The 22023-nt window shown below is 48.2% G+C and overlaps 1 protein-coding gene across 1 annotated transcript in view; it reads left to right on the plus strand.

Annotated features, from left to right (window-relative positions):
• The window catches only part of Dpp6 (dipeptidyl peptidase like 6), a 671863-nt gene that overhangs the window by 571810 nt on the left and 78030 nt on the right, over positions 1–22023 (plus strand). Inside the window, exons 9-10 of the mRNA XM_036181185.1 lie at positions 7031–7185; positions 9494–9591. Of these exons, the coding sequence (XP_036037078.1) occupies positions 7031–7185; positions 9494–9591 (253 nt within the window). The remainder of the gene's footprint in view (positions 1–7030; positions 7186–9493; positions 9592–22023) is intronic.

A 22023-nucleotide genomic window follows, 5' to 3' on the forward strand; every position in this document is an offset into this window, starting at 1 on the left:
GTATGTATGTATGTATGTATGTATGAGTCAACAGTGGAGTGAGAAAAAAAAAAGAAAAGGGGTATATGCATGACACTCTGGTATTCATTTGGATAAGAGGTCCATGAATAGAAGGCTTTGGGGCCATGACTTCAGGTCCCTCAAGTGCCCATTAAATAAAGATGGAGAAAGAAGGGTCAAGGAAAGCCATAGCAACAAGGCTAACCCAGGAACAGGAGCCTGGCTTCCTGGCTTCCTGGCTCAGGTGTTCCCTTTGCTTCATTTTTCCTACACAAAACATTTGCCTTTAAGATGCTCTGAGTGAACCTGAACATGATGACCTCGGACAGTGACATCTTTGAATCAGGCTGAGCCTGGCAGGGCTAGCCTTTCCTCTCCTCTGTACTTACAAGGTATACCAAAGGCCAGGGCAGGTGTGCCCTGTCTGTGATGCTGGCTGGCTGGCTACCAACTATTCAGAAACAGCTCTGCTGCAAAGGAAGGGACCATAAGTGTGCAGACCTACCTTTTATGCCCCCAGCCCACTGAGTCAGAGAGAATACACATGCAAGAGGGTTTAGGAGCAAATAGATTTCTTCTGTTCCTAGTGAAACAGGAACAGACCCTGGCCTCTTAGCCTCACTTTGCCTTGCCTCAGAAAATGAAACCTGTGGGCCTGGAGAGACCATCTGTGGGACACATTAAGGGTCCCTGTGAGATACTAGCTAGGACTGTTTCCAGAAAAGTCCCCAAGTTTCCCTATTTCACATCTGTGGCACTCTGAACCACCTTCAAACTTCCTTCCAGCTGAACGTGAATGGTGGGTCTGTAGATCAGGGACCCCTGCATCCAGCCTCCAAAAGGACTGCACATCCTTGCCACTGTGAGGGATCTTTCCTCCCGCCCATAGGTTTGGGTCCTGGTATCAGTCCCTCCCATCTGAGCTGGATGTTGTCCCCAAACAGCTGTCTACAGGTCTGTACAATTGCCCTTTTGTGTCCCTTAGCAGTGAGCTCCCTTTTCACAGAGCTGGCCAGATGGAGAAGAACACACCCTCTACCTGGGTCAGGTCCCTTGTGGATTTTGATGGGATGCTAGCAGGCAACCTTGCCTTCCACTTGGAAATAGCAGTAACTGTCCAGTTCTGGATGGTACCTGCTGGAAGAGCAAGCTGTCCAGTGAAAAGCCTGATCCTCAGATGTTTCCCATCTCAGACTCAAGCCCTTTGACCCACATGCCCCTACTCCTCACCCTGCCCACTTCTCCTAGTTAGTTTCTATTGCTATTATTTTTTTAAAAAGAGCACCAGGATCAAAAACAACTTGGCATAAAAAGGGTTTTAGTTCACCTCACAGCTTACAGTCCTTCATGAAGGGAAGTCAGGACAGGAAACTGGAGGCAGGAACCGAAGCAGAGACCACAGAACTCTGATGACTGGCTTGTTCCCCATGACTTGCTCAGCCTGCTTTTTTATGTACCCCCAAATCACCTGCCTAAAGATGACGCCATCTACAATGAGCTAGACCTTCCGCATAATTCATTAATCAGGAAAATGAACTACAGATGTACCTACTGGCCATCTGATTGGAATCATTTTCTCAATTGACATTCCTCTTTTCAGATTACTCTTGCTAGTGTCTAATAGACAAAAAAAGAAAAAAGAAAAAAAAAAAGCAACCAGGACACTGCTGGCTGGTCACTGCCTTCTCTTTGTTTCTGTTACTCTATCTTTTATAGATCCCACATGCAATTGAGTTTGTATGCAGTCTCTAGTTTGTCTTCCTGTGTCCAGCTTATAACACTCATCCTGGTGTGCCCCAGGTTCACTCTTATTACAGTGCCAAGATTTCTGTCTCTGCCAGTCATTCAGGCCCAGACTGTGCACCAAAGCTGCCTGTGGAGCTTCTGCGGGAGGGAGGACACAGGACTCCCCATGCCCAAGTCACCAGAAGCCACAGTCCTCATCTGGGTAGACAACACCCACACACTCACAGCATCTCACCAGTTTGCACTCCGCTTCACACTTGTCAGATGTGCTAGCATGAGAATGGAGGCCTCCCAGCAACCTGTATGACATTGGCCTTTATCACTTGAGCCAAAAGGAGGTTTGTCCCACTAGACACACCCTTAAGGCAGCCTGCACAAATGAACAACACTGCAAATGATTTCGTCAGCAACAGAGAAACCAGCCCGTGTTCCTGTGAGCTAAGCTTACATTTCCTCCCCCAGCATCTTACAGAGAAAACCATCGATGAGCTGGTGTCCTCAAATGTGAGTGTGTGTGTGTGTGTGTGTGTACTGAAAGTGTGCCCCAACAGAGTGAGCAAAGAGAGGAAAATAGGTCTTCCTCCTTCCTGAGTTATTGTACTTGCTTAGAAAGGTGAGCTATTCATTTCGTTCCAAGCAAAGGGTTCATGGAATAAATCCTCTTGATGAAATGGGGATTCTTTCCCTATCGGCAGATCTCTGTTTTCAAAGTACATCTGGCTCATCCAAGTTACACAGATGCCTCATTAGGTGAGGGATGTTGGAAAAAGTGTTTGCAGAGGATTCAGAAGAGGCTCTGTTGTCAGGGTTCCATCTGCCCCATATTTCCCTCTTAGCGTCTTACACTTAATTCTTTTCTTCATGAGCAGCCAGCACACAGAAGCACAAAAAGCAAACAAAAACAAAACCCACCAAAGAACAGTGTGCCGAAGGACGGGAGGGTAGAGGGAGTGGGAAAGTCTGCAATCCTAGTGTTGTGGGCTCTGCGTTTTAGAGTGGCAGGATAGCCCCACCTCTGTATGAGTGTTCCTTGTGTGCAGGTGCACATGTGTGTATGTGTGTTTGTGTGCAAGTGGAGGCCAGAGACAAATCCCTAGTGTTGATCTTTAAGTATCACCCCCTTGTTTTCTGAGATGAGACCCCTCATCACTAAGTAGGCTAAACTGGTCAGCGGGCCAGTGAACTCCAGAGATCTGCCTGTTCCCACAGCCCCAGCCTGGGCCACCATTCCAGACTTAGTTCACTTACTTGTCCTGCAGACATGGCCCAGGTCTCCTACCTCACACTGTATCAATTAAATGATCTCTCCATCCCTAGAATATCTTACCGTGGGGTGCAGTTTACAGTAACTGGCATATGCCCACCCCACCCCTGACGTGTGTTACTCTAACCCATGCACTCCAGGTTCTGGCCCAGCTGTTACAACTCCAAAGGTACTCTTTTCTTTTTTCAGAAACGATGTATTTACTGTTACACAGGCATCCCTACACTCAGTAGTGTGAATGGGTTAAAGGGTGAAGTGCCAATTTTTTAAAATGATTTTTATTAATTAAATGTGTTCTTTGGCAATTTCATATATTTATAAAATGCATCCCGTTTGTTCCCACCCCCTTTCTTTCTCCCACTGCTCTTATCACCCCCTCCTCTCTACAAGTGCCTTTCCCCCTTTGTTTGGTTTGGTTTGCTTGTTTTGTTTTGTGACTATGACTTTAACGAGGACTACCTGTGTGGCCACTGGCATTAAACTATATTGGAGCCCGCTGGAGTCATCATTTGGTACACAACTGACGAAAGAAATGACTGGCCCTTCCAGAGTAGATCCGTTGTAGATTAACCCTCCCCACAACACTAGGATTGTTTCATGACGTTGGTGTTCTCTGAGCTTAAACTCACTGCTCGGTGGTGCTTGGTGATGGAATTGATAGCGACTCCATTCTCTTTGTCTGGTGGTGACCCTCCTTGGCTGTGCTGCTCAGGCTAAAGTCCCATTTCCTCCCAGGCTGAGGACCAGTCTAGAAGTGAGATGTGGAAGGAGGAAGGGATGGAGGGTAGTTTGGTTTGCACAAAACTGGCATCCTGTCATCCCAAAGATCTATGGGGTTGCTCTGAGTTCAGTCGGGAGGAGCAGAGGTGTCATCTCTCCAGGGCTTTGCTGTAACTGTGCTTGTCTCTTCATTGGCTGTGTCTCTGCATGACCAGCCATCTTTCTACTAGGCTTGCCCTTAATGGACGTCTGAAACAGAAGCCAGCTATGAGGCACCTCTGCTGTCCCCCCCAGACCCTGGTCCTCCTCCTTCTGTCCCACCTCCGCTCTGCTGGGCCACTGTGACTGCCAAGTGGTCCCTTTCCTTCTGGCCCTGCAGTGCATTGTGTTTAGAAGGTGGCTGTGTTTTCCAGAGACACTCTATGGGAGCTCATCACTCACTTCGTCACCCACTCCTGCAGATAGGGTGATGATGCATGAAGTCATTTTTGAATCACCTCATTCCAATCTTGCATGTCAAAGTCAGCACTCCCTCTGCTGCTGAAGACCCAGAAAATTACAAGCCCTGAAGCCTAGCTTGTGTTTTCCTCCTCCTCCTCCTCCTCCTCCTCCTCCTCCTCCTCCTCCTCCTCCTTCTCCTCTTCCTCCTCCTCCTCCTCCTCCTCACTCACTCACTCACTCACTCACCTCTGTGTCCTCAAGAGCACTAGAAATGCCCTATGGAGCCATATGGACACCGTGAGATGCCAACACAGCTGGGGCAGGTGTCGGGGCTGCACTGAGCCCTTTCATTTCACAGATGGGGACTTAAAAATAGACGGACAGGTTATGACATGAACCCTTAATCCCCTTCTGACTGGCTCTGTGTGCTAGCCTAGGCTGCCCTGGATGGGAAAAATCACCTTGACACAGGTATGCATGTCTGTGACTCCAGAGTAGGCTGGAATCCCTGGCAAGCTATGCCACATGTGGTAAGGAATCAGCATGGGCTGCACAAGCTTGTGGGAGGTGCTCTAGGTTGGGGACATGGAATGTGGGACAGGACCTCCTTGGTGAGGTTCATAAATTCCTTCAGTATGACCCTAAGGCCACCGTCATCAGAACAGGGAGGAGAAGGCAGAGAAAACTTCACCGTCAAAAGGCCCCTCCGGCATGCAGCCAGCTCTCAGAGAGACTCACATGTCCTCTGCCTGGGCTGTGAAATGTGTCGTGAGTGGCAGTCGGGCTAGCACTGGTGAGCTCTGAGACCCCCCCCCCAGTAAGATTCACCCTCACAATCTGCTCTCCATCCTCAGGCCCTGAGACTGGCGCATCCCCAGCCCTCCCAGTGTATCTTCCCCTCCGTGCCTCTGCCTGTAACTCCCAGCTATTTGAGCTTTCTCTGTTCCCAGCTAGGTATACATGGGAATTTCCTCTTCTGTGTGTCTTCAGCCTCCTACCTCTCCAGACACAAAGAGCAGTGTGGGGTGACAGTGGCCTCCTGAGTGGACTCCACCTGTGCCATAGGGGTCATCACTATAAAGACAATCTAGAGGGACTTCTTAATACTTTAAGTCTGTTTCTGTACCAGGATCCCCAGGGGTTGCTGATTCCCAGCTCCTGGCTTGTAATATTTGGGCAGTATCTTCTCTAGATGTGTTAAAAACACAGTTGAGAGCGGGTGAGGTGGGAAGCCACTTGTCATCCCAGCACTTGAGAGATGGAGGCAGGAGGGTGACCAGGTTAAGACCAATCTGAACTATGTAGGCAAGGCTCTGTTCCAGAAATAAAACAACTGAAAGAAAAAGGATTTTCCTCCTAACCCTACCAAGCTCATCTCTCTCTAACTCTGGTGAGTGGAAATACCTGTGTGTTAGAAGAGATATTGAACAATTCTGATTGGACTCCCATCTCCATCACTGTCCATTTTGCTTTAGAGTCACACAGAGAAACTGGGATGGCTTAAGGCTGAGGCACCTCTGTAGTCTGAAAACACAGGCTCCTTCTTCCTCTGTGGTAGAGGAGTACATACAGCTACACGGGTCCCCACCTGCCATATACAGTCACCTGTTATCTTAGGCTGAGCCTCCCTGTAGCTTCTTCTCCCCCATGGCCTGTCCTAGTGAATGTGCCACAGTGTGAATGGGTTTCCTCTGGTGTCCTTTTTAAGTCATAATGATATGACAGTCTTCCTGGCTAGGGGAATGGGTTAGTCAGTTAAAAGGACCTAAGTTCAATCCTCAGAATCCATATAGAAAAAAAAATCTGGGCATGGTGGTGCACACCTTTAAACCTAGCAGCATTCAGGGAAGAGTCAGGTGAGTTTTTGTGAGCTGGAGGCCAGCCTGGTCTACATAGTGAGTTCAAGCCAGCCAGGGCTAAATAGTGAGACCCTGTCTCAAAAAAAAAAAAAAAAAAGAAAAGAAAAGAAAAGAAAGAAAAAGAAAAAAAGGTAAACAAAACAAAAAAGCCAACCATAGTAGCATGTGCTTAGAACACCAGAGAAGTGGACTAGGAAGGTCCCTGGGGTTTGCTGGCCGGCTACTTGGTGACCTCCAGGCTAATGAGAGACTCTGTCTCAAAAACCAAGATGAATATCATCTAAAGAACATGTGAGGTCCTCCTCTGGTGTCCACATAGACCACACAGCATATGCACACACACAGACACACACACACACACACACACACACACACACACACACACCTACAGCTGTATTACAGTCCAACTCAAAAACACTTATTAGCAGAAAAAGGAGTTTGTCCTATGTATCAGATATTATGAAGAAAATGAAGAAAATTGAATGAGATAATTAAAATCTAATGATTACCCAGTTAAGACGAGGGGGGGGGGGTACTCCTTAGGCCCAAGAATCAAATTTACACAAAAGCCAATTTCACGAAATCAGCCTGTGTTTGGCCAAGCTCTAGTTTACCGTGTCAGGCTTCACCGTGGATATCCGACACTTCTGAGCCCAGTGAGGGGAGCTGAGCCAAAGGAAAGCTTAGAGGTGAGAGCAGACACATAGGCCCAAGGTGTCACTTGTCCCTGGCCAGCTTCCAGGGGCATGCAGCCTCCTGCAGACCCCTCCAGCCTCCTGCAGACCCCTCCAGCACCCTCCAGCACCCCAGCCCCCTCCAGCCCCTGTAGTCCCTTGAAGTCCCCTGCAGTCCTCTGCAGCCCTCCTGTAGCCCCCTGCAGCCCCTGCAGCCCCTGTAGCCCCCTGCAGCCCCTGCAGCCCCCTGCAGCCATGCAGGCCCTGCAGCCCCATCTCCCCAGCGTCATCTTCTGCTCACCATTCTCTGCTTTGTTTTCCCACAGAGGAGATTTTGAAGAGCCACATCGCGCATTGGTGGTCACCAGATGGCACGAGGCTCGCCTATGCCACCATCAACGACTCTCGGGTTCCTCTTATGGAGCTGCCAACCTACACGGGCTCTGTCTACCCCACTGTGAAGCCCTACCACTATCCTAAGGTAGGCAAAGAGCAGGCCCAGTCAAACCCAGTCATTCATGCGCTCAGTCGACCACTTGTTCCAAATGTGGAGACCAGCAGCACGGGAAACACTAACGTGACATTAAAGTCCCATCTTTGTGGAGTTAAATTTGTTGGCAGATTTACTTTATTTTAAATAATTGAATGACCATTGATTATTTGTCTGAGTTCCTTAGAAGCAAAATAAATATGTCGCCCCTGCTCAGTGACTCCAGGTGACAAAAAGCCTGCACTTCTGCCTCCTTATAGATGCAGATTCTGGTAGGTTAGAAGGACTTCTCTCTGTCCGGGTTCCTGGGCTGTGGAGAGGCTTGTTGTCCAAAGCACTGCTGTGTCCAAGAGCTCGTGTTCCCCAATATCCGTATGTTGAGACCCCAAGATGGTGGGGTTCTTGAGAAGTGATCAGACCATGAGTGAGGAGCCCCTGTGATTGAGGTTAGTGTCATATGAAGGAGATCCCAGAGAACTTTCTCTTCTTTCCCAGCCAATGTGAGGAGGCAGTGAACAGGCTCCATCTCTGAGGCCCTGACCCTCACCAGACAGGAAATCAACAAGAACCTTGATCTTGGACTCCCAGCTCCAAAGCTATGAGGCTTACATCCCTGTTGTTTATAAGCCCCCTGGTCTTTGATATTGTGTTATAGAGACCAAAGTAGGCAAAGACAGACCTGAGCCAGTGGAACAGCCAGGGAGGTTGCAGTGACGTGGGAGGAGCCCCTACACCCCCAACTCTGCGTCACATCACAGCATCCATGCATAGGGCAGGTCCTGATGCAAAACCTTCCATGACCCCCTCACCTGGAGGCTGACATCCAGGAACATGGATACAGCTCCAGCTTCTGAGGTGCACACAGCTAGCTAACCTACTTCTCAATGGCATCACCAGACTGCTTTAAGGCCAGTGGACAAGTAGGATGGCACTCTTGTTGCTGGGCCCCAATCCTGCCTCTGAGGCACCACCCTGCCTCTGCCAGGGAACATGTGAACTGAGGCCTCCTCACCCACCTGGTTGATCTAAAAGCTAGCAGTTCATGCTCCCATACTGTGAGAAGTCCTTGGGTCTATGAAGGACCCATGATGAGAATGAAGTGTATGGGCTCCACATGGCTCCCCAAAACATGGGCCAGAGGAAGCAATCACCTAGTGAGCTTGTCTGTTCCAACTGCCAAACAGAATATCACCGACTTAGGCAACTCTGATCACAGTAGTGTCCTCACAGAGGCTGGACATCTGAAATTGGGGTGCCGGTGATCCAGGTCCTGGTGAAGATTCTCTTCCTTGTTAGCAGATTAATGTCTTCTCTTGAGTACCTTTTTTTGTTTGTTTGTTTGTTTTTTGTTTTTTGTTTTTTCTAGACAGGGTTTCCCTGTGTAGCTTTGCATCTTTCCTGAAACTCACTCTGTAGCCCAGGCTGGCCTCGAACTCACAGAGATCCGCCTGGCTCTGCCTCCTGAGTGCTGGGATTAAAGGCGTGCACCACCACTGCCCGGCTTGAGTACCATTTTTTAAAACAGAGTCTCAAATGTCCCAGGCTCATCTGGAACTCTCTGTGTAGCTAAGGATAACCTTGAACTTTTGATTCTCTACCTCTCAAATGCTGGGATTACAGGCATGTATCGCCATACCTAGTTTACACAGTGCTAGAGATTGAGCACAGTGCTCTGTGTGTGCTAAGCAAACACTCTACCAATTGAGCCACACCCCCGTTATTTCTTCACAAGGCAGATGATGAGCGCTGTGGCATCTTAATGACCTAATGCGATCATAGGGCCCCACCCACATGACCTCATCGAACCCTAATCACCACTCTAAGAGCACACTTCCAAATACCACCCACCTAGGGCAAGAACTCCAGCATAGGAATTTGGGGTGACTCATTCAGTCCATCTGGTGGTACTGACTCCCACCTTCCATGGTTCATGTTTGGTCCCTGACATCTTGGTCCCTGACAGGAGGCAAAGTCAAAATCCCGAAGGCTTACCGATAAGCCAGCTTTGGTGGGCTCCAGACCAGTGAGAGATGCTGACATAAGAAAAGAAAGTGGATGGCAACTAAGGATGCATAACACCCAGTGTTGTCCTCTGACTGCCAAACATGTGTGCGCACACACACACACACACACACATACACACGCTGTCTTCAACGTAAGTTATGGTCTTTAGTATCAAGCTCCACAGTGCCCAGATATGAGTCTTCCAGATGAGATGTTTCAAAGCCCAGGGGGCCTCCAGGCCTTATGGCCACTCACTCACACTGCTCCCTCACAGCTCTGTCCCTTCACTTTGCAGGCTGGCAGTGAGAACCCCAGCATCTCCCTCCACGTCATTGGCTTGAGCGGACCAACCCACGACCTGGAGATGATACCACCTGATGACCCTCGCATGAGGTGGGTTTCTTGCACCACTGGGTTAGGAACAAATCAAAGGGAAGCCATTAATGTTGCACCTCCAGAATGAGCTCTCTTGTAGCACTGGCTAGCTTCCAAGACTTTGTTCTTCCAGCCTTCCTTGCTGATGTGTGGTTTGTTTCCCTAGCAAAATAAAGGGGGAGCACCAGGCAGCATATGCCTTTATTCCTTGCCTTATATCAGGGCAGATAACCTGCCCCATGGGAGGGAAGGTCCCCTGGGAAAGCATGTCAGGTCAGCCCCTGCCTCAGCAGGGTCATTTGCACAGCAGACAGATGACATCCTGTAGATGACCAAGTACAAGAAAATCCTGGAACCAGAGTTCAGTGAGCAGCATGCCATTTTCAGGATTTTAGAGGACCTCCAGCTGACCAGCTCCTATAACTGCCTGATGAATCCTTCTCTAAGAAGGCCAGACCTCCAAGTGGGTAGCAGCCATGTGCTTCACAGGGCCTGTGGAAAATCGTGTTGGCCAATCTCTACCAACATCTACCTTCTATAGACTTTCTAGTTAAATCAGAAAAATGGGATCCATCTAAGTGACATGATTTGATTATCAACTTTGCCCTTAAAGTCAAGCAGTCCGGGGACTGATACCATCAAGAGTCCAACTCCATAGTCATTATACCTCTCTGGTGAGAACAGTGAGAGAGAGGGAGTACAGTATCCCAGGCCCCGCACGTCTAAGGCTCAGCACGTCTATAAATAGAGCTGTTTGAGTTGAGAACACCCAGTCTGGAGACTCAGCAGGTACCCAAGCCACAGTTTGCCATATAGCTAGCCTGGGCCTTCATGTTTCAGTCACTTGCAAATCTCCACATTATTAGAAGTTTCTGCCAGTTTCCGGAAGGGCAAGTGTCTGGCTCTCACTCCCCTGGGGAGGGTTCTCCACCACATGCTCACCGTCCATTCTCTTCTTCCTGACATAGCACCCCTCTTTCCCTAATGTATATTTTCTTCACTCCCATGGAGAGTCACCCAGCAAGAGCACTCATTCGACATCCGTAGACAGGGCCAGAAGTGAAGATGGTGGAACCCAGTAGAATTGTGCAGGGGCCTTGGGCACTTGGGGTCTGATCCCTTGCCAGACAGCATTAGGTACCCCTGGCTGAGTTCTCATAAACCTGAGTCCACACAGCTTCCTAGGGCAGGTCTCTGGTGGCCCATCACTGGGCAGTCCCCGCTCCATGGGCACTGGTTGAGGAAGACCAGTCAATTCGGCTGATGATGGGTTTTTTTTTTTTTTTTTTTTTTTGGGGGGGTGAGATAAAACAGCTCAGATTGTTGTCTCCTCATCTCTCCTGAAGATCCCTCTATTTCATTGTTTCCTTCTCAGCCAATCCCCGCCAAGCCTCCAGAGGCCTGGTCCAGCCAACATGCTGAATTAATATAGAAAGTCACCTGGAAAATTTCAGCCATCTGTTTGAGTTAATTGGGGGTCTCATTTAGTCAATTTGGTGATGCTGTTTCCACAGGCTTGATTAGCTTCAAGGACAATGAAAAATTAGCTGCAGTCAGGACTTGAAGTTTGAAGGCTGGCTTTCAGGTCTTCTGCTTGCTCTAATTTCTTAAGCTAAATGCAATAACATGCTTCGTGAGTAACACAAATTTGTAACACAGATGCCACTCCACCTACTGATTCTGTCACACTTAGTTGAGATTTTTTTTTAATTTATTTGTTTTTATTGCATGCATATGAGTATTTTTGCCTACATAGACATATGAACACCACATGCATGCAGTACCTGCAGAAGCCAGAAGAGGGGGCCAAAGCCCCTGGGATGGGAGTCACAGATGGTTGTGAGCCACCATGTGGGTGCTAGGAACCAAAATGAGGTCCTCTCCAGGATCAGCAAGCACTCTTAGCCTCTGAGCCATCTCTCTAGCCCTGCTAGAGGCACACAGATGTATCAGAATACAGTCTCAGTGTGAGCACACAGTATTTGCCTGTCATTCTGCCCAGCACTAAGAATTCAGTAGTGAGTGAGCATGAAGCCTACAGTATAGAGCGTGAAACAGACATCAGGCAAAGCCTTATAAACATGTAAACAACTGTGGACCTGAAAAGAATCATGAAGTTGTATGGAAGAGGCCATTTGCCTGGAGGTAATCATGTCAGAGGCTAGACCAGAATTTCTCAGCCTTGACACAAACAAAATCTTGAGCCTGATGAGTCTTGTGGGGCTGCCCTATGCATCCCAGAGTCCTGAGTCTGCCCTGATCCCCCTCTCCCCACCCCCAGCTGTGAATGAAGGAGGGCTCCTGGCATCAGCAACGCTCCAACCAGAGAAGCCCTGGTATGAAATGAGGTTCCCTGCCAACTGACTGGATTCAATCCCCTGGCCTCAGCCATTTCTTGTTCTCTCCTCTGTCAAATGGGGGAAGGTGCCCATCACAGATGTGTGCAGTCTTATGGTAGCTGTGGAAAGTCTAGGAAGTGATATAGGGAGCACAGCCCTGACCCATGCAGTCATTAATCCCCTGGCTGTAAGTATTTCCTGAAGGCCACATCTCTCCCCTCAAAAGTCTCCTGCTTGTCAAAGAAGTTCATGTTCACGTAGCTAACCGGCTGCCTAGCATCACCTCTGGGCATTGTCAATTAAGTGGTCAAATTATGGTTCCCAGGTGAGACAAGGGGCTCGAGCTGAATATTTAATTTACCTCCAGAGTTAACAAAGGATGCAAGGAAGTGTTCAAATGAGTCAAGGCGCCATTTGAGAAGCTGAATATCTAGAGAACATTAGGCAGACATGGCATTGAACTTGCTGGGTTCCTGCTGGTCCATTAGACTGAGTCCAGAAGATTCCCCTACACCAACAGGGTTGAAAGTTGCCCAGTCAGTCAAAAGCAGTCAGCACAGAAAGAGACACTCCTCATGATTTTGCACGATCTCATTGGCCTCTGCAGGAGGGCTGGATGAGGTCATCAACCACTTCTAAATGGCATCTGAAAGTGGACAGTCTTTAGTAAACTGGAATGCCTGGTCCCCTTCCTACACTCAGGCCCTGCAGCTTTCCCATCCTGGTCTAGGCTACTCCATCTTCACCTTGAACAGCTGCCTGACTGCCCTTGACCGCAGCAGGAATCTGCTCCTCCCTCACATCCTTCCCTCTGCCTAGCAGCATTGTCCCCATGGCCTGTCACTCTCCAGCTTCCCTACCTACTGCATCTGCAAACAGTAGCTAGAGTGACATTTGAGCCACCTCAGGTCATGAGGCCCCTGCTCAGAGCATCTGCAGCTTCCCTCTTCAAGGAAGGACAGCTTCTATGAGAGCCTAAACTCTCAGTCACTCAAACCTTCCACTTGATGGACCACTCTAGCAAACCTCCCAAAGTCCGTCACTAGGATCATCTAAGCCCTTTTTGAGAGTTCAAGGTTACCTGTTCTCCCCTTCAGAGCCAGGGGATCTGGTGAGCCAGCTTTTCTTTATCGACTTGTTCCAGTTTCTGCCCCCCAATGCAATGTGGAATGGTTGAGGCAGGGATGCACACGCATACACACACACACACACACACACACACACACACACACACACACACGCACACACATAAGTCTATACTGCCATTCTCTGCAACAGGCAGTGGTATGTTATTTCAGTTCAGGACACACTTGCTGAGTAAGTTAATTTAAATATTAGAACCGAAGTTCCTATTTCCATGGAATTTTGAGGTAGATTTCTCCATTTGTGCTGATTCTTTCCTGAGGATGGAGGCTAATGTTTTAGCATTAGACAATGGTGACATCCTCCATCAAGAAAAAGTGAAATGAAATGGGCTGGAGAGAAGGCTAGTGAGTAAGAGTGTTTGCTGCTCTTCCAGAGGACTAGGAGTTTGGTTCCAAGCACAGCGGTCAAGTGGCTCACAACTACCTGTGACTCCAGTTCCAGGGGACTCTGTCACTCTCTTCTGGCCTCCATAGGCATCCCCACACATATATACATACAAAGACCAAAAAAAGTAAAGAGTAATACTTTAGAATATAAAGTGAAATAAGACACTTGCTTTGTGCAGGGTGTAAAGGGGACTTTTTAAACGCCTAGAGGTGGGGGCCGGGAGATGAGCTCTATGGCTAAAGATGCTTGCAATGAATCCTAAAGACGCAAGTTTGATCCAGAACTGACTCACAAAAGTTGTCTTCTGACCTCCACATGTACACTGTGGCATTCATGCACACACACATACAATTTTAAGAAATCTTAATGCCCTTGAAGATGTAGGAAGAAGCAGCCAGGAGTCCTGGGAACAAAGGCCTGCAGTCAGCAGGCAGACACGGGGCAGAGAAGACCCAGGCACTGCCCCAGGCTCCCCAACACTCTTTGCCTCTGCCCACCCTGGCTTCCCTGTGCTCTGCTGGCCCTATGAGTCCTTCCGCGTGGCTCCCATGCCCTCATTTTCCTTGGTGCCATGTGCTGCATTAGGCACTTGGGCAATAAGGAGCCCCATGGGAAGGCACAGTCCCCAAAGCTGTGACAGCACCCTTCTGTGGGCTGTGAAGAAGCAGGGCAGGAGCCACATGTGGGAGCGAGAGGGGATCGCATGGAGGTGTTGAGAGCACCTTACAGACACCTCAAGAACCTGCCAGCAGCAGAGTCGTCTTGAGAAACTTGTGTCAAGGAAAACAGACTGGCCCTGCGGCACACATAATTCATACAAGCACTCCATACACATAAAACTAAATAAATAAATAATCTTTTTGAAATCATGAAATACTTAAAAACATGGGTAGACATGTGGATCTGGATATAGATGGAAATAAGGAATAAGAGACAGGGATGTATTGTAGATACAAGTGTAGATACAGATCCCTGTTTTTCCCGGGAGCAGTGCAGAGATTGTGAGCGTATATGAGTGTATATCTAGCATGGAGCCTGTACTGTACTCTCCGACTGTGCACAGGGACATGCTGTGCAATTGTGTTTCCTGGGCAGCTGACACTGGCCAGCCTTCTCAACCGCCAGCTCCTCCTCCACACACAGTACCCATAATACAGCCTGTGCTGACCCACGTGTGACACCGGCCTTCCTCCTTTCTAGTTTAGACGCAGCGCCACACTGCGGTGGGTCCTGTCTACGCAAGATGGGAAGCTCTTCTTGGTGATGGGAACAGCACAGTCAGTCCAAGCTGGGCAGTGAGAAACCTTTGTCAGTTCACTGCCAATGATTTCCCAGAGTCACTGCCAACAACGGGATTAGGTGTCTTCACTATTTAAAAGGCCTAGCTCATAGATATTGGAAATTGGAGTCTCAGAAGTCTCCTCAGCTGCATCTTCAGAGAGAAACGGGGAAAGCCTGGCACTCGTTGCTGTGACTCGGGTGTCACGGGCATCCTGAGGATGTTGTCGGGAGACAGTAGAGATCAATGAGCTCTTTGGCAAGCCTGTGAATAGAGGAGACATCAGCACAAAGAGGCAGTGACATCTGAGTGTGTCGGCAGCATTCTGGACGAGGTTTTTTTTCCCAGGCTGTGTCACAGGGCTGGTGAGTTGGTTGATGGTGAACACAAAGGGCTGGAGTGACAGCTAGTCTTCTCCCCTGAGCCACAGCTAGCAAACCAGTACACCGGTTTGAGGGTGTCTGCAAGAGAGCAGGACTTGACAGAATCTGGCCTGCAGTGTGTCTTTAAACATGTCTGCATGCACTGAGGCTTGGGAGAATGGATGAACGCCCGCTGTCTACCAACAGCAGGTCAGTGTTTTGCTTCTATCCTCCTACTGCCTTCCAGTCCCAAGGGTCCTGATGCTTCTAGGGCTTCTAAAGGCTCCCCACTTCCCTTACATTACACACACACACACACACACACACACACACACACACACACACACACCATTACTTACAGAGACCAAAAACAAGGCAAGTGACTGCTAAAGATACCCCTAATCCATTATAGGGCTGGGCCCGGGTCTCTAAAGCTGGAGTCCATTGCCACCTGAGCTCCTACCTGGCTCTCAGGTCCCTCTGGAAGCAGAGCTCCCTGAAGTTCCCACAGATTGTCATGGTCAGGAGACATGACATATTCAGAGTGCTTAATATAGCTCCAATGTTCTTCTCAGTGCCACCAGCAGGGACATTGAGGAGGTTTGAAAAGTGGAAAGCAGGCTTGCTCAAGGACTCATCTGTGAGCAGGTTTCTTCCTGTCACCAGGAAACAGCTGTAGCATGTGGTCTTCTGAGCTGAGGGCCAAGGGCCTTGCTGACTATCCCATTCCCAGGAATTCTCTGTCTTTACTATGATGAGCCAGTCCTGCCAAAGAGCTACCCAGCATAGCTATGTCCTCCTCTCAGGACCCTATGCCTGGTGGGGTGCTCCTAGGAATCCACAGCCTCAGAAGAAGAAGGTGACTGTAATCTGAGGGGTAAAGAGCCCACAGGCCGTCTGAGAAATTGGCCTTATAAGCATAGTCACACTGGAGTCCTCATACCAGGGAAAACCAACAAAACAGTATGTGACCATCTCATAAAAGCAACTCAGGGAGCCTAAGAGATGACTCAGTGGTTAAGAGAACTTGCTTCTCTTCCAGAAGACACAAGTTCAATTCCATCACATGCCTGACAACTCATAACCATCCTTAATTCCAGTCCCAGAGGATCTGCTGCTCCATTCTGGCCTCTGCGAGCACTGTATACTCATGGTGCACATACTCACACAGGCAAAATACCCATACACATAAAGAGTTTTTTCTTTCTTTTTTTTTAAGCTGAGGATCAAACCCAGGGCCTTGTGCTTGCTAGGCAAGTGCTCTACCACTGAGCTAAATCCCCAACCCAAGAGTTTTTTAAGCAGAAGAAAGTATAGAGAGAATACTCCAAACTTGGGAGTCAGTGGGCAAGTGACATCAGAAACAAGAAAGGTTTCCATAATAAATAAATAAATAAATCTTTAAAAGAAAGGTCCCTCTGAGGGCAAGCACCTGCAGAGGACCACAGCATCATAAAGAAGTTGGGTGAGCAAGGGAAATGAATGGCCCATGGGCTCTGCGGAGGTCTGCAAGTGCTCAGTCACTGGGTGGGCAGGCTCTGCTTTTCCATGCATACTTGGGTTGTGATAAGCAGGACTGTAGGCCCTGTATTGAACAGAGGGTCTTGACAGAGTTTGATACAGCAGAGGTATTGAGCATTGTAAGCACTGAGTCAGCCACAGTGGGACACTAACTTAAGTTCAAGCATGGAAGGTATATGTAGTGGTCTGAAAGAAAATGGCCCCCAAAGGGAATGACACTATTAGGAGATGTGGCCTTGTTGGAAGAAGTGTGTCACTGTGGGGGTGAGCTTTGAGGTCTCCTATGTTCAAGCTACACCCAGTGTCACAGTTCACTTCCTGTTGCCCATGGATCAAGATGTACAACTCTCAGCTCCTTCTCCAGCACCATGTCTACCTGATGCCGCCATAAATCTATGAAACTATAAGCCACCCCCAATTAAATGTTTTCCTTTATAAGAGTTGCCATGGTCATGGTATATCTTCACAGCAGTAGAAACCCTAACTAAGACAATATGTATTCAGTGGACCCCAGCAGATCAGAGTGAGCACCTTCCGAGTGGCCAGGGTGGATATGGACAGGGTGGTATCAGGATGGAGCTGAGCATATGATCTAGAGTCACAGCCAGAGTAGAGGAATTTGAAAGAGGAGACAAAAGCCAGACATCAGACCTTCTCCTCCCACCCTCACAGAGGGAAGATATGAAGAGGTACTCAAGTAGCCTTGACAGCAAGCAGGTGTCTACAGGCTATTCACAGCCCTGCATGACTAAGGTAGTGCAGATGTTTCCTTGGCAACAAGATGGTGTCATGAAGCTGGTGTCAGGCTGAGCATCAGCGATGCCCTCTCTGGGAGCTGCAGGGATCATGCTGTGCCTCAGAAGCCACTCTCTGTGTTCTTCATCTGTGAAAAAAGGGACCTGAGTCCTTGAAGCTCAGAGACCACGGGGCTCAGAAATTCACCTGATATGTTAAAGACTCTAGCATTTACCCTCAAGGGCTAACATTTTCTTTGGTGAGGCATTTGTCAAAAGGGACAGCTGTGACCATACATATCTTAATCCCTCTGTATATCAGCCTGTGCTCCAGAAGAGAAAATACAACCCTCAAATGTGCTTAACTCTACAGTATTACAAATCTGCTTCTTAAAAATAAGTGAGCTGGACCAGGAGACCCCAGGAAGCTGTAGTGCCCATGACCTACAACAACAGGGGCTCTGTTGTCATCTCAGTGCTGGGGAAAGGGGCAGGGGGTATTCTAACTGGATCACAAGGGCAGAGAGAGCCAAATGGAGCAAGCTACCAATAGGCTGGGACCTTTGGTTGATGGAGGACTGTGAGGAGGGAGCCACAGAAATAAATACCACCATCTTTCTCCCTCCCCTTTAACCTCTTGACAGTCCCCTATAGGGCAGTCAGAACCCTGATGCCAACTGTCTTAGTTACATTGGTATTTAATTGAGGCTTGCGTACAGTTTCAGAGTCAGTCCAGCATCACCGTGGCGGGAAATGTGGCAGCAGGCAAGCTAGCGTGGCTCTGGAGCAGTAGCTAAGAGCTCACATCTGATGCAAAAGTTACAAGCAGAGAGAGAACGAGACTATTCCTGGCATAGGTTTTTGAAATCTCAAAGTCCACCCCCAGTGACGCACGTCTTCCAACAAGGCCACGCCTCCAAATTCTTCCTAAATGTTCTACCAACTAGAACGAAACATTCAAACGTATGAGGGTCTGAGGGAGCATTCTCATTTAGACCTTCACACCATCCACACGGGGAGCCCTGACACAAGCACAGAGCAGAATGGAGGAAGCAAAGGGCACCTGCAGGGACACACAGGAAATACTCAGCATGCCCTCATGTGACACTGGTAATTTGCCCAGGAAATGCCTAATACATATTGATGGACAGTGGATAGGTTGACACATGAGCCTGTGTGGATAGATGTGTGATGGATGGGTAGATAGATGGGTAGTAGATAGATTGGGAGGTTGGAAGGGTGTGAGGATGTGTGGAATTTATTAGATCAGTGGACAATAGAAGATAGATGAATGGGATGGATTGTATTGGATGAGTTAATAAGTGGATTGGATGACTGAATAGATGGATTGGATTGGAAGGATTGGAATAGATGGGTAAATGGATGGATGGATGGATGGATGGATGGATGGATGGATGGATGGATGGATGGATGGAGGGAGGGAGGGATGGAGGGATGGAGGGAGGGATGGAGGGATGGAGGGATGGAGGGATGGATGGAGGGATGGAGGGAGGGATGGATGGATGGATGGATGGATGGATGGATGGATGGATGGAGGGAGGGATGGAGGGATGGAGGGATGGATGGACAGTATGATAAACAAACCAATACACTTTGACTACATTAAACTAGGATACAGAGAGGGCTTCCATAAAAATTACTAAAGGGGCTGGAGAGATGGCTCAGAGGTTAAGAGCACTGCCTGTTCTTCCAGAGGTCCTGAGTTCAATTCCCAGCAATCATATGGTGGCTTGCAACAATCTGTAATGAGATCTGGTGCCCTCTTCTGGCCTTCAGGCATGCATGCAAACAGAATACTGCATACATAATAAATAAATAAATAAATAAATAAATAAATGAATGAATGAATGAATGAATAAATAAATAAATAAAATGTTTTGAAAAATGACTCTGTCACTCCTCTACAATGGACACTTTCACTGCTGCATCATTAACTGTTAAATAAAGAACCCATAAGTGCCAAGGTGTGTTCTCTGTAAACCTGTTTCTCACACACCCTGACAGCCAGCCCTGCTATGTATCCAACCCCTCTGATTTCAGTGAAAGAGAAATTACGGAGAGGCATTGAATAGCCATCTGTTTGAATGTATTACTTCTCTGTTTTCTGCAGTGCCCTCAGCCTGCATACATCTTAATAGTTGCATGATGATTCTGAGGAAGACCCAGACAGGACTGTGAACTTCATTGCAGGCAGCATTGTGCTCAGTGTTATGGCAGCTTGCTCAAAGCTGTCGTCTACTAAAGCGCATCCCTTTACAAACAAATTGCCCTCACACAGTGCGTTCTCTTCCAGCTTGACCCATGAAATAAACATTGCTTTAAGATGCACGAGTTAATTGCAAGCTCTTTGTGACACGAGACTTTGTTCCCTTTGCCCTTTATTGCCACAGGCTGTCAAAGCCTGTGCCAGGATCAGAAATACCAAAAAGTGACTTGGCACATTAATCCCTGTGAGAGAAACAATACCCATTCATATTTTATGGCAAACAAGTGGGCTAATCAAAAATTCATCCACTGCTCACCAGCAAGCTCCTCTGTGCTCTGAGCCAAAGGCACCTTAGCCAGACTGTGAGTGCCCTTCCCATAGGCTCCCAGGCAGAGCCTGCTTCCCTCCATAGTATCAGTACCTGAGTTGAAGTTAAAGGCCTGCTCATCCAGCCTCCACCCAACCTGTGAGCAAGTGCCCACCCATCAATTTACTTAAGTAGAACCCTGCCATCCACAGCATCTGCCCTGAGTGCTCTTAGAGTAACTGTGAGTGAATAGCATCCTTTAGCATGGAGAGTCCATCAGAAACCTTTCCAACTTGGGTGTAGAAGAACGATTTCTGCAAGGGGAGGGGGTCAAAAGAAGAACTCTTCTGCATCAGTGAGGTAGTGACATGAGAATACACTCTCAGCACTCACAAGTGCATTTACAAAGCAGGCTTCAAGAGCACCCAGGGCTGGAGAGATAGCTCTGCAGTTCGGAGCACTTGCTGTTCTTTCAGAGGACTCGGGTTCCATTCCCAGCACCCACATGGTGGCTCACAACCATCTGTAACTCCAGTTCCAGGGAAACTAATGCCCTCTTACAGTCTCTGCAGGCACTAGGTGAAACTCCTATAAAATAAAATAGAAGTGTGCTCCTCGAGCACTCAAAGAAATCTGGAAATTTGCCTGAAGGAGATGGAAACTCCAGATGTGAATGTTGACAATAGGTTCAACAAAGCTGACTGAGCCACAGGAATAAGAAACATCTCATACTGTATCAATGGACATTTGTCCAGAAAATTTAATGAGAGGAGATGAGGATTCAGCAAACAAGCTACATCCCTTCTGTGCCAGATCCAGCCCCAACTTCCTTGGAAGGGATATACTTCCCATCTTGCTTTGTCCTCTTTTTTAACTGCTCCCTACTTTCTTTTCATTCCATAGCACTGCATCTGTCTAACAAAGCATTTATACACATTCAAAGGACATTGATTAGGGGCAGGGCTGGAAGTAGAGACCTATAGTTTGATGAAAATTCCATATATTTATACAATGTATTTTGTTCATCTCTATCCACCACTGTCTCCCTCCAATATCCACTAGTACCCCCTCACCCTTACCCTCCTGAGTCTGTGTCCTTTCATGTTGTTTCTGATAATTCCAAGTCTGATTTATGTTGCCCATAGGTGCAAGCATATGTAGCTATCCACTGGGACCTGGGCTGTCTATTAACAGTCACATCCCCAGAGTGACTCCCTCCCAGCCCTCAATGGCTAGTAGTTTATCTGCCAAGGATGGGGACCTGGGGACCTCTCCCCTAGCTGGGACACTGGCTGGCTTGGTCTTGTGAGGCAAGCACAGCTGCTGTGAGTTGATGTTTGCAAAATCATGGCACCCAGAAGTCAGCATTCCACAACTCCCCTCACCGATCAGCCCTTATGTTCTTCCCCCTCTTCTGCCGTGTTCTCTGAGCCCTGAATCAAGGCGTGGTGACACCTCTTGATGACTTGTTCCAGAAGTTCCCAGCCCAGCCCAGCCCCACCCATAGCATACAGCTTGAGGACACTTTTTGGTGACTGTTCCACAAGTCCCACTGATGAATTGGTCGTGTTCATTCATCTATTTCCAGTACTTCATATATAAATCAGGAATAGGAAGTTTGGAATAAGGGCCACTGCATTTGGCTACTAGTGCAGGGAATTTTTGTTTTGTTTGGGGTTGTTTGTTTGTTTGTTATTTTTTGTTTTCTGTGTTGTTTTTTTTTTTGTTTTGTTTTGTTTTGTTTGTTTTGTTTTGTTTTGAGACAGGATTTCTCTGTGTAGCTTTGCAACTTTCCTGGAACTCACTTTGGAGACCAGGCTGGCCTCAAACTCACAGAGATCTGCCTGGCTCTGCCTCCTGAGTGCTGGGATTAAAGGCGTGTGCCACCACCGCCCAGAGGGAATTTTTTATAGCCAATGAGGTACAGAGTGAATGTGCCAACATTTGAAACAGGCACAGATCCCTCATTAGTGCGAAGGCCATGAGAGAGGCAATCCTCCAGAGCCTCGATCTCTCTCCTTCATCCCCACAGTAGTAATGTTGCTGGCAGTAAGAGATGGTTATATGTGGCTTCCCACCCACTCCCTGACTGCCTGTACACAGCAATACTCAGGAGGTCATTAGCACACATTCATCCCCAGGGCTCTT

Source organism: Onychomys torridus, chromosome 3, assembly GCF_903995425.1.
Source record: "Onychomys torridus chromosome 3, mOncTor1.1, whole genome shotgun sequence".
In the NCBI taxonomy this organism is placed as follows: domain Eukaryota; kingdom Metazoa; phylum Chordata; class Mammalia; order Rodentia; family Cricetidae; genus Onychomys; species Onychomys torridus.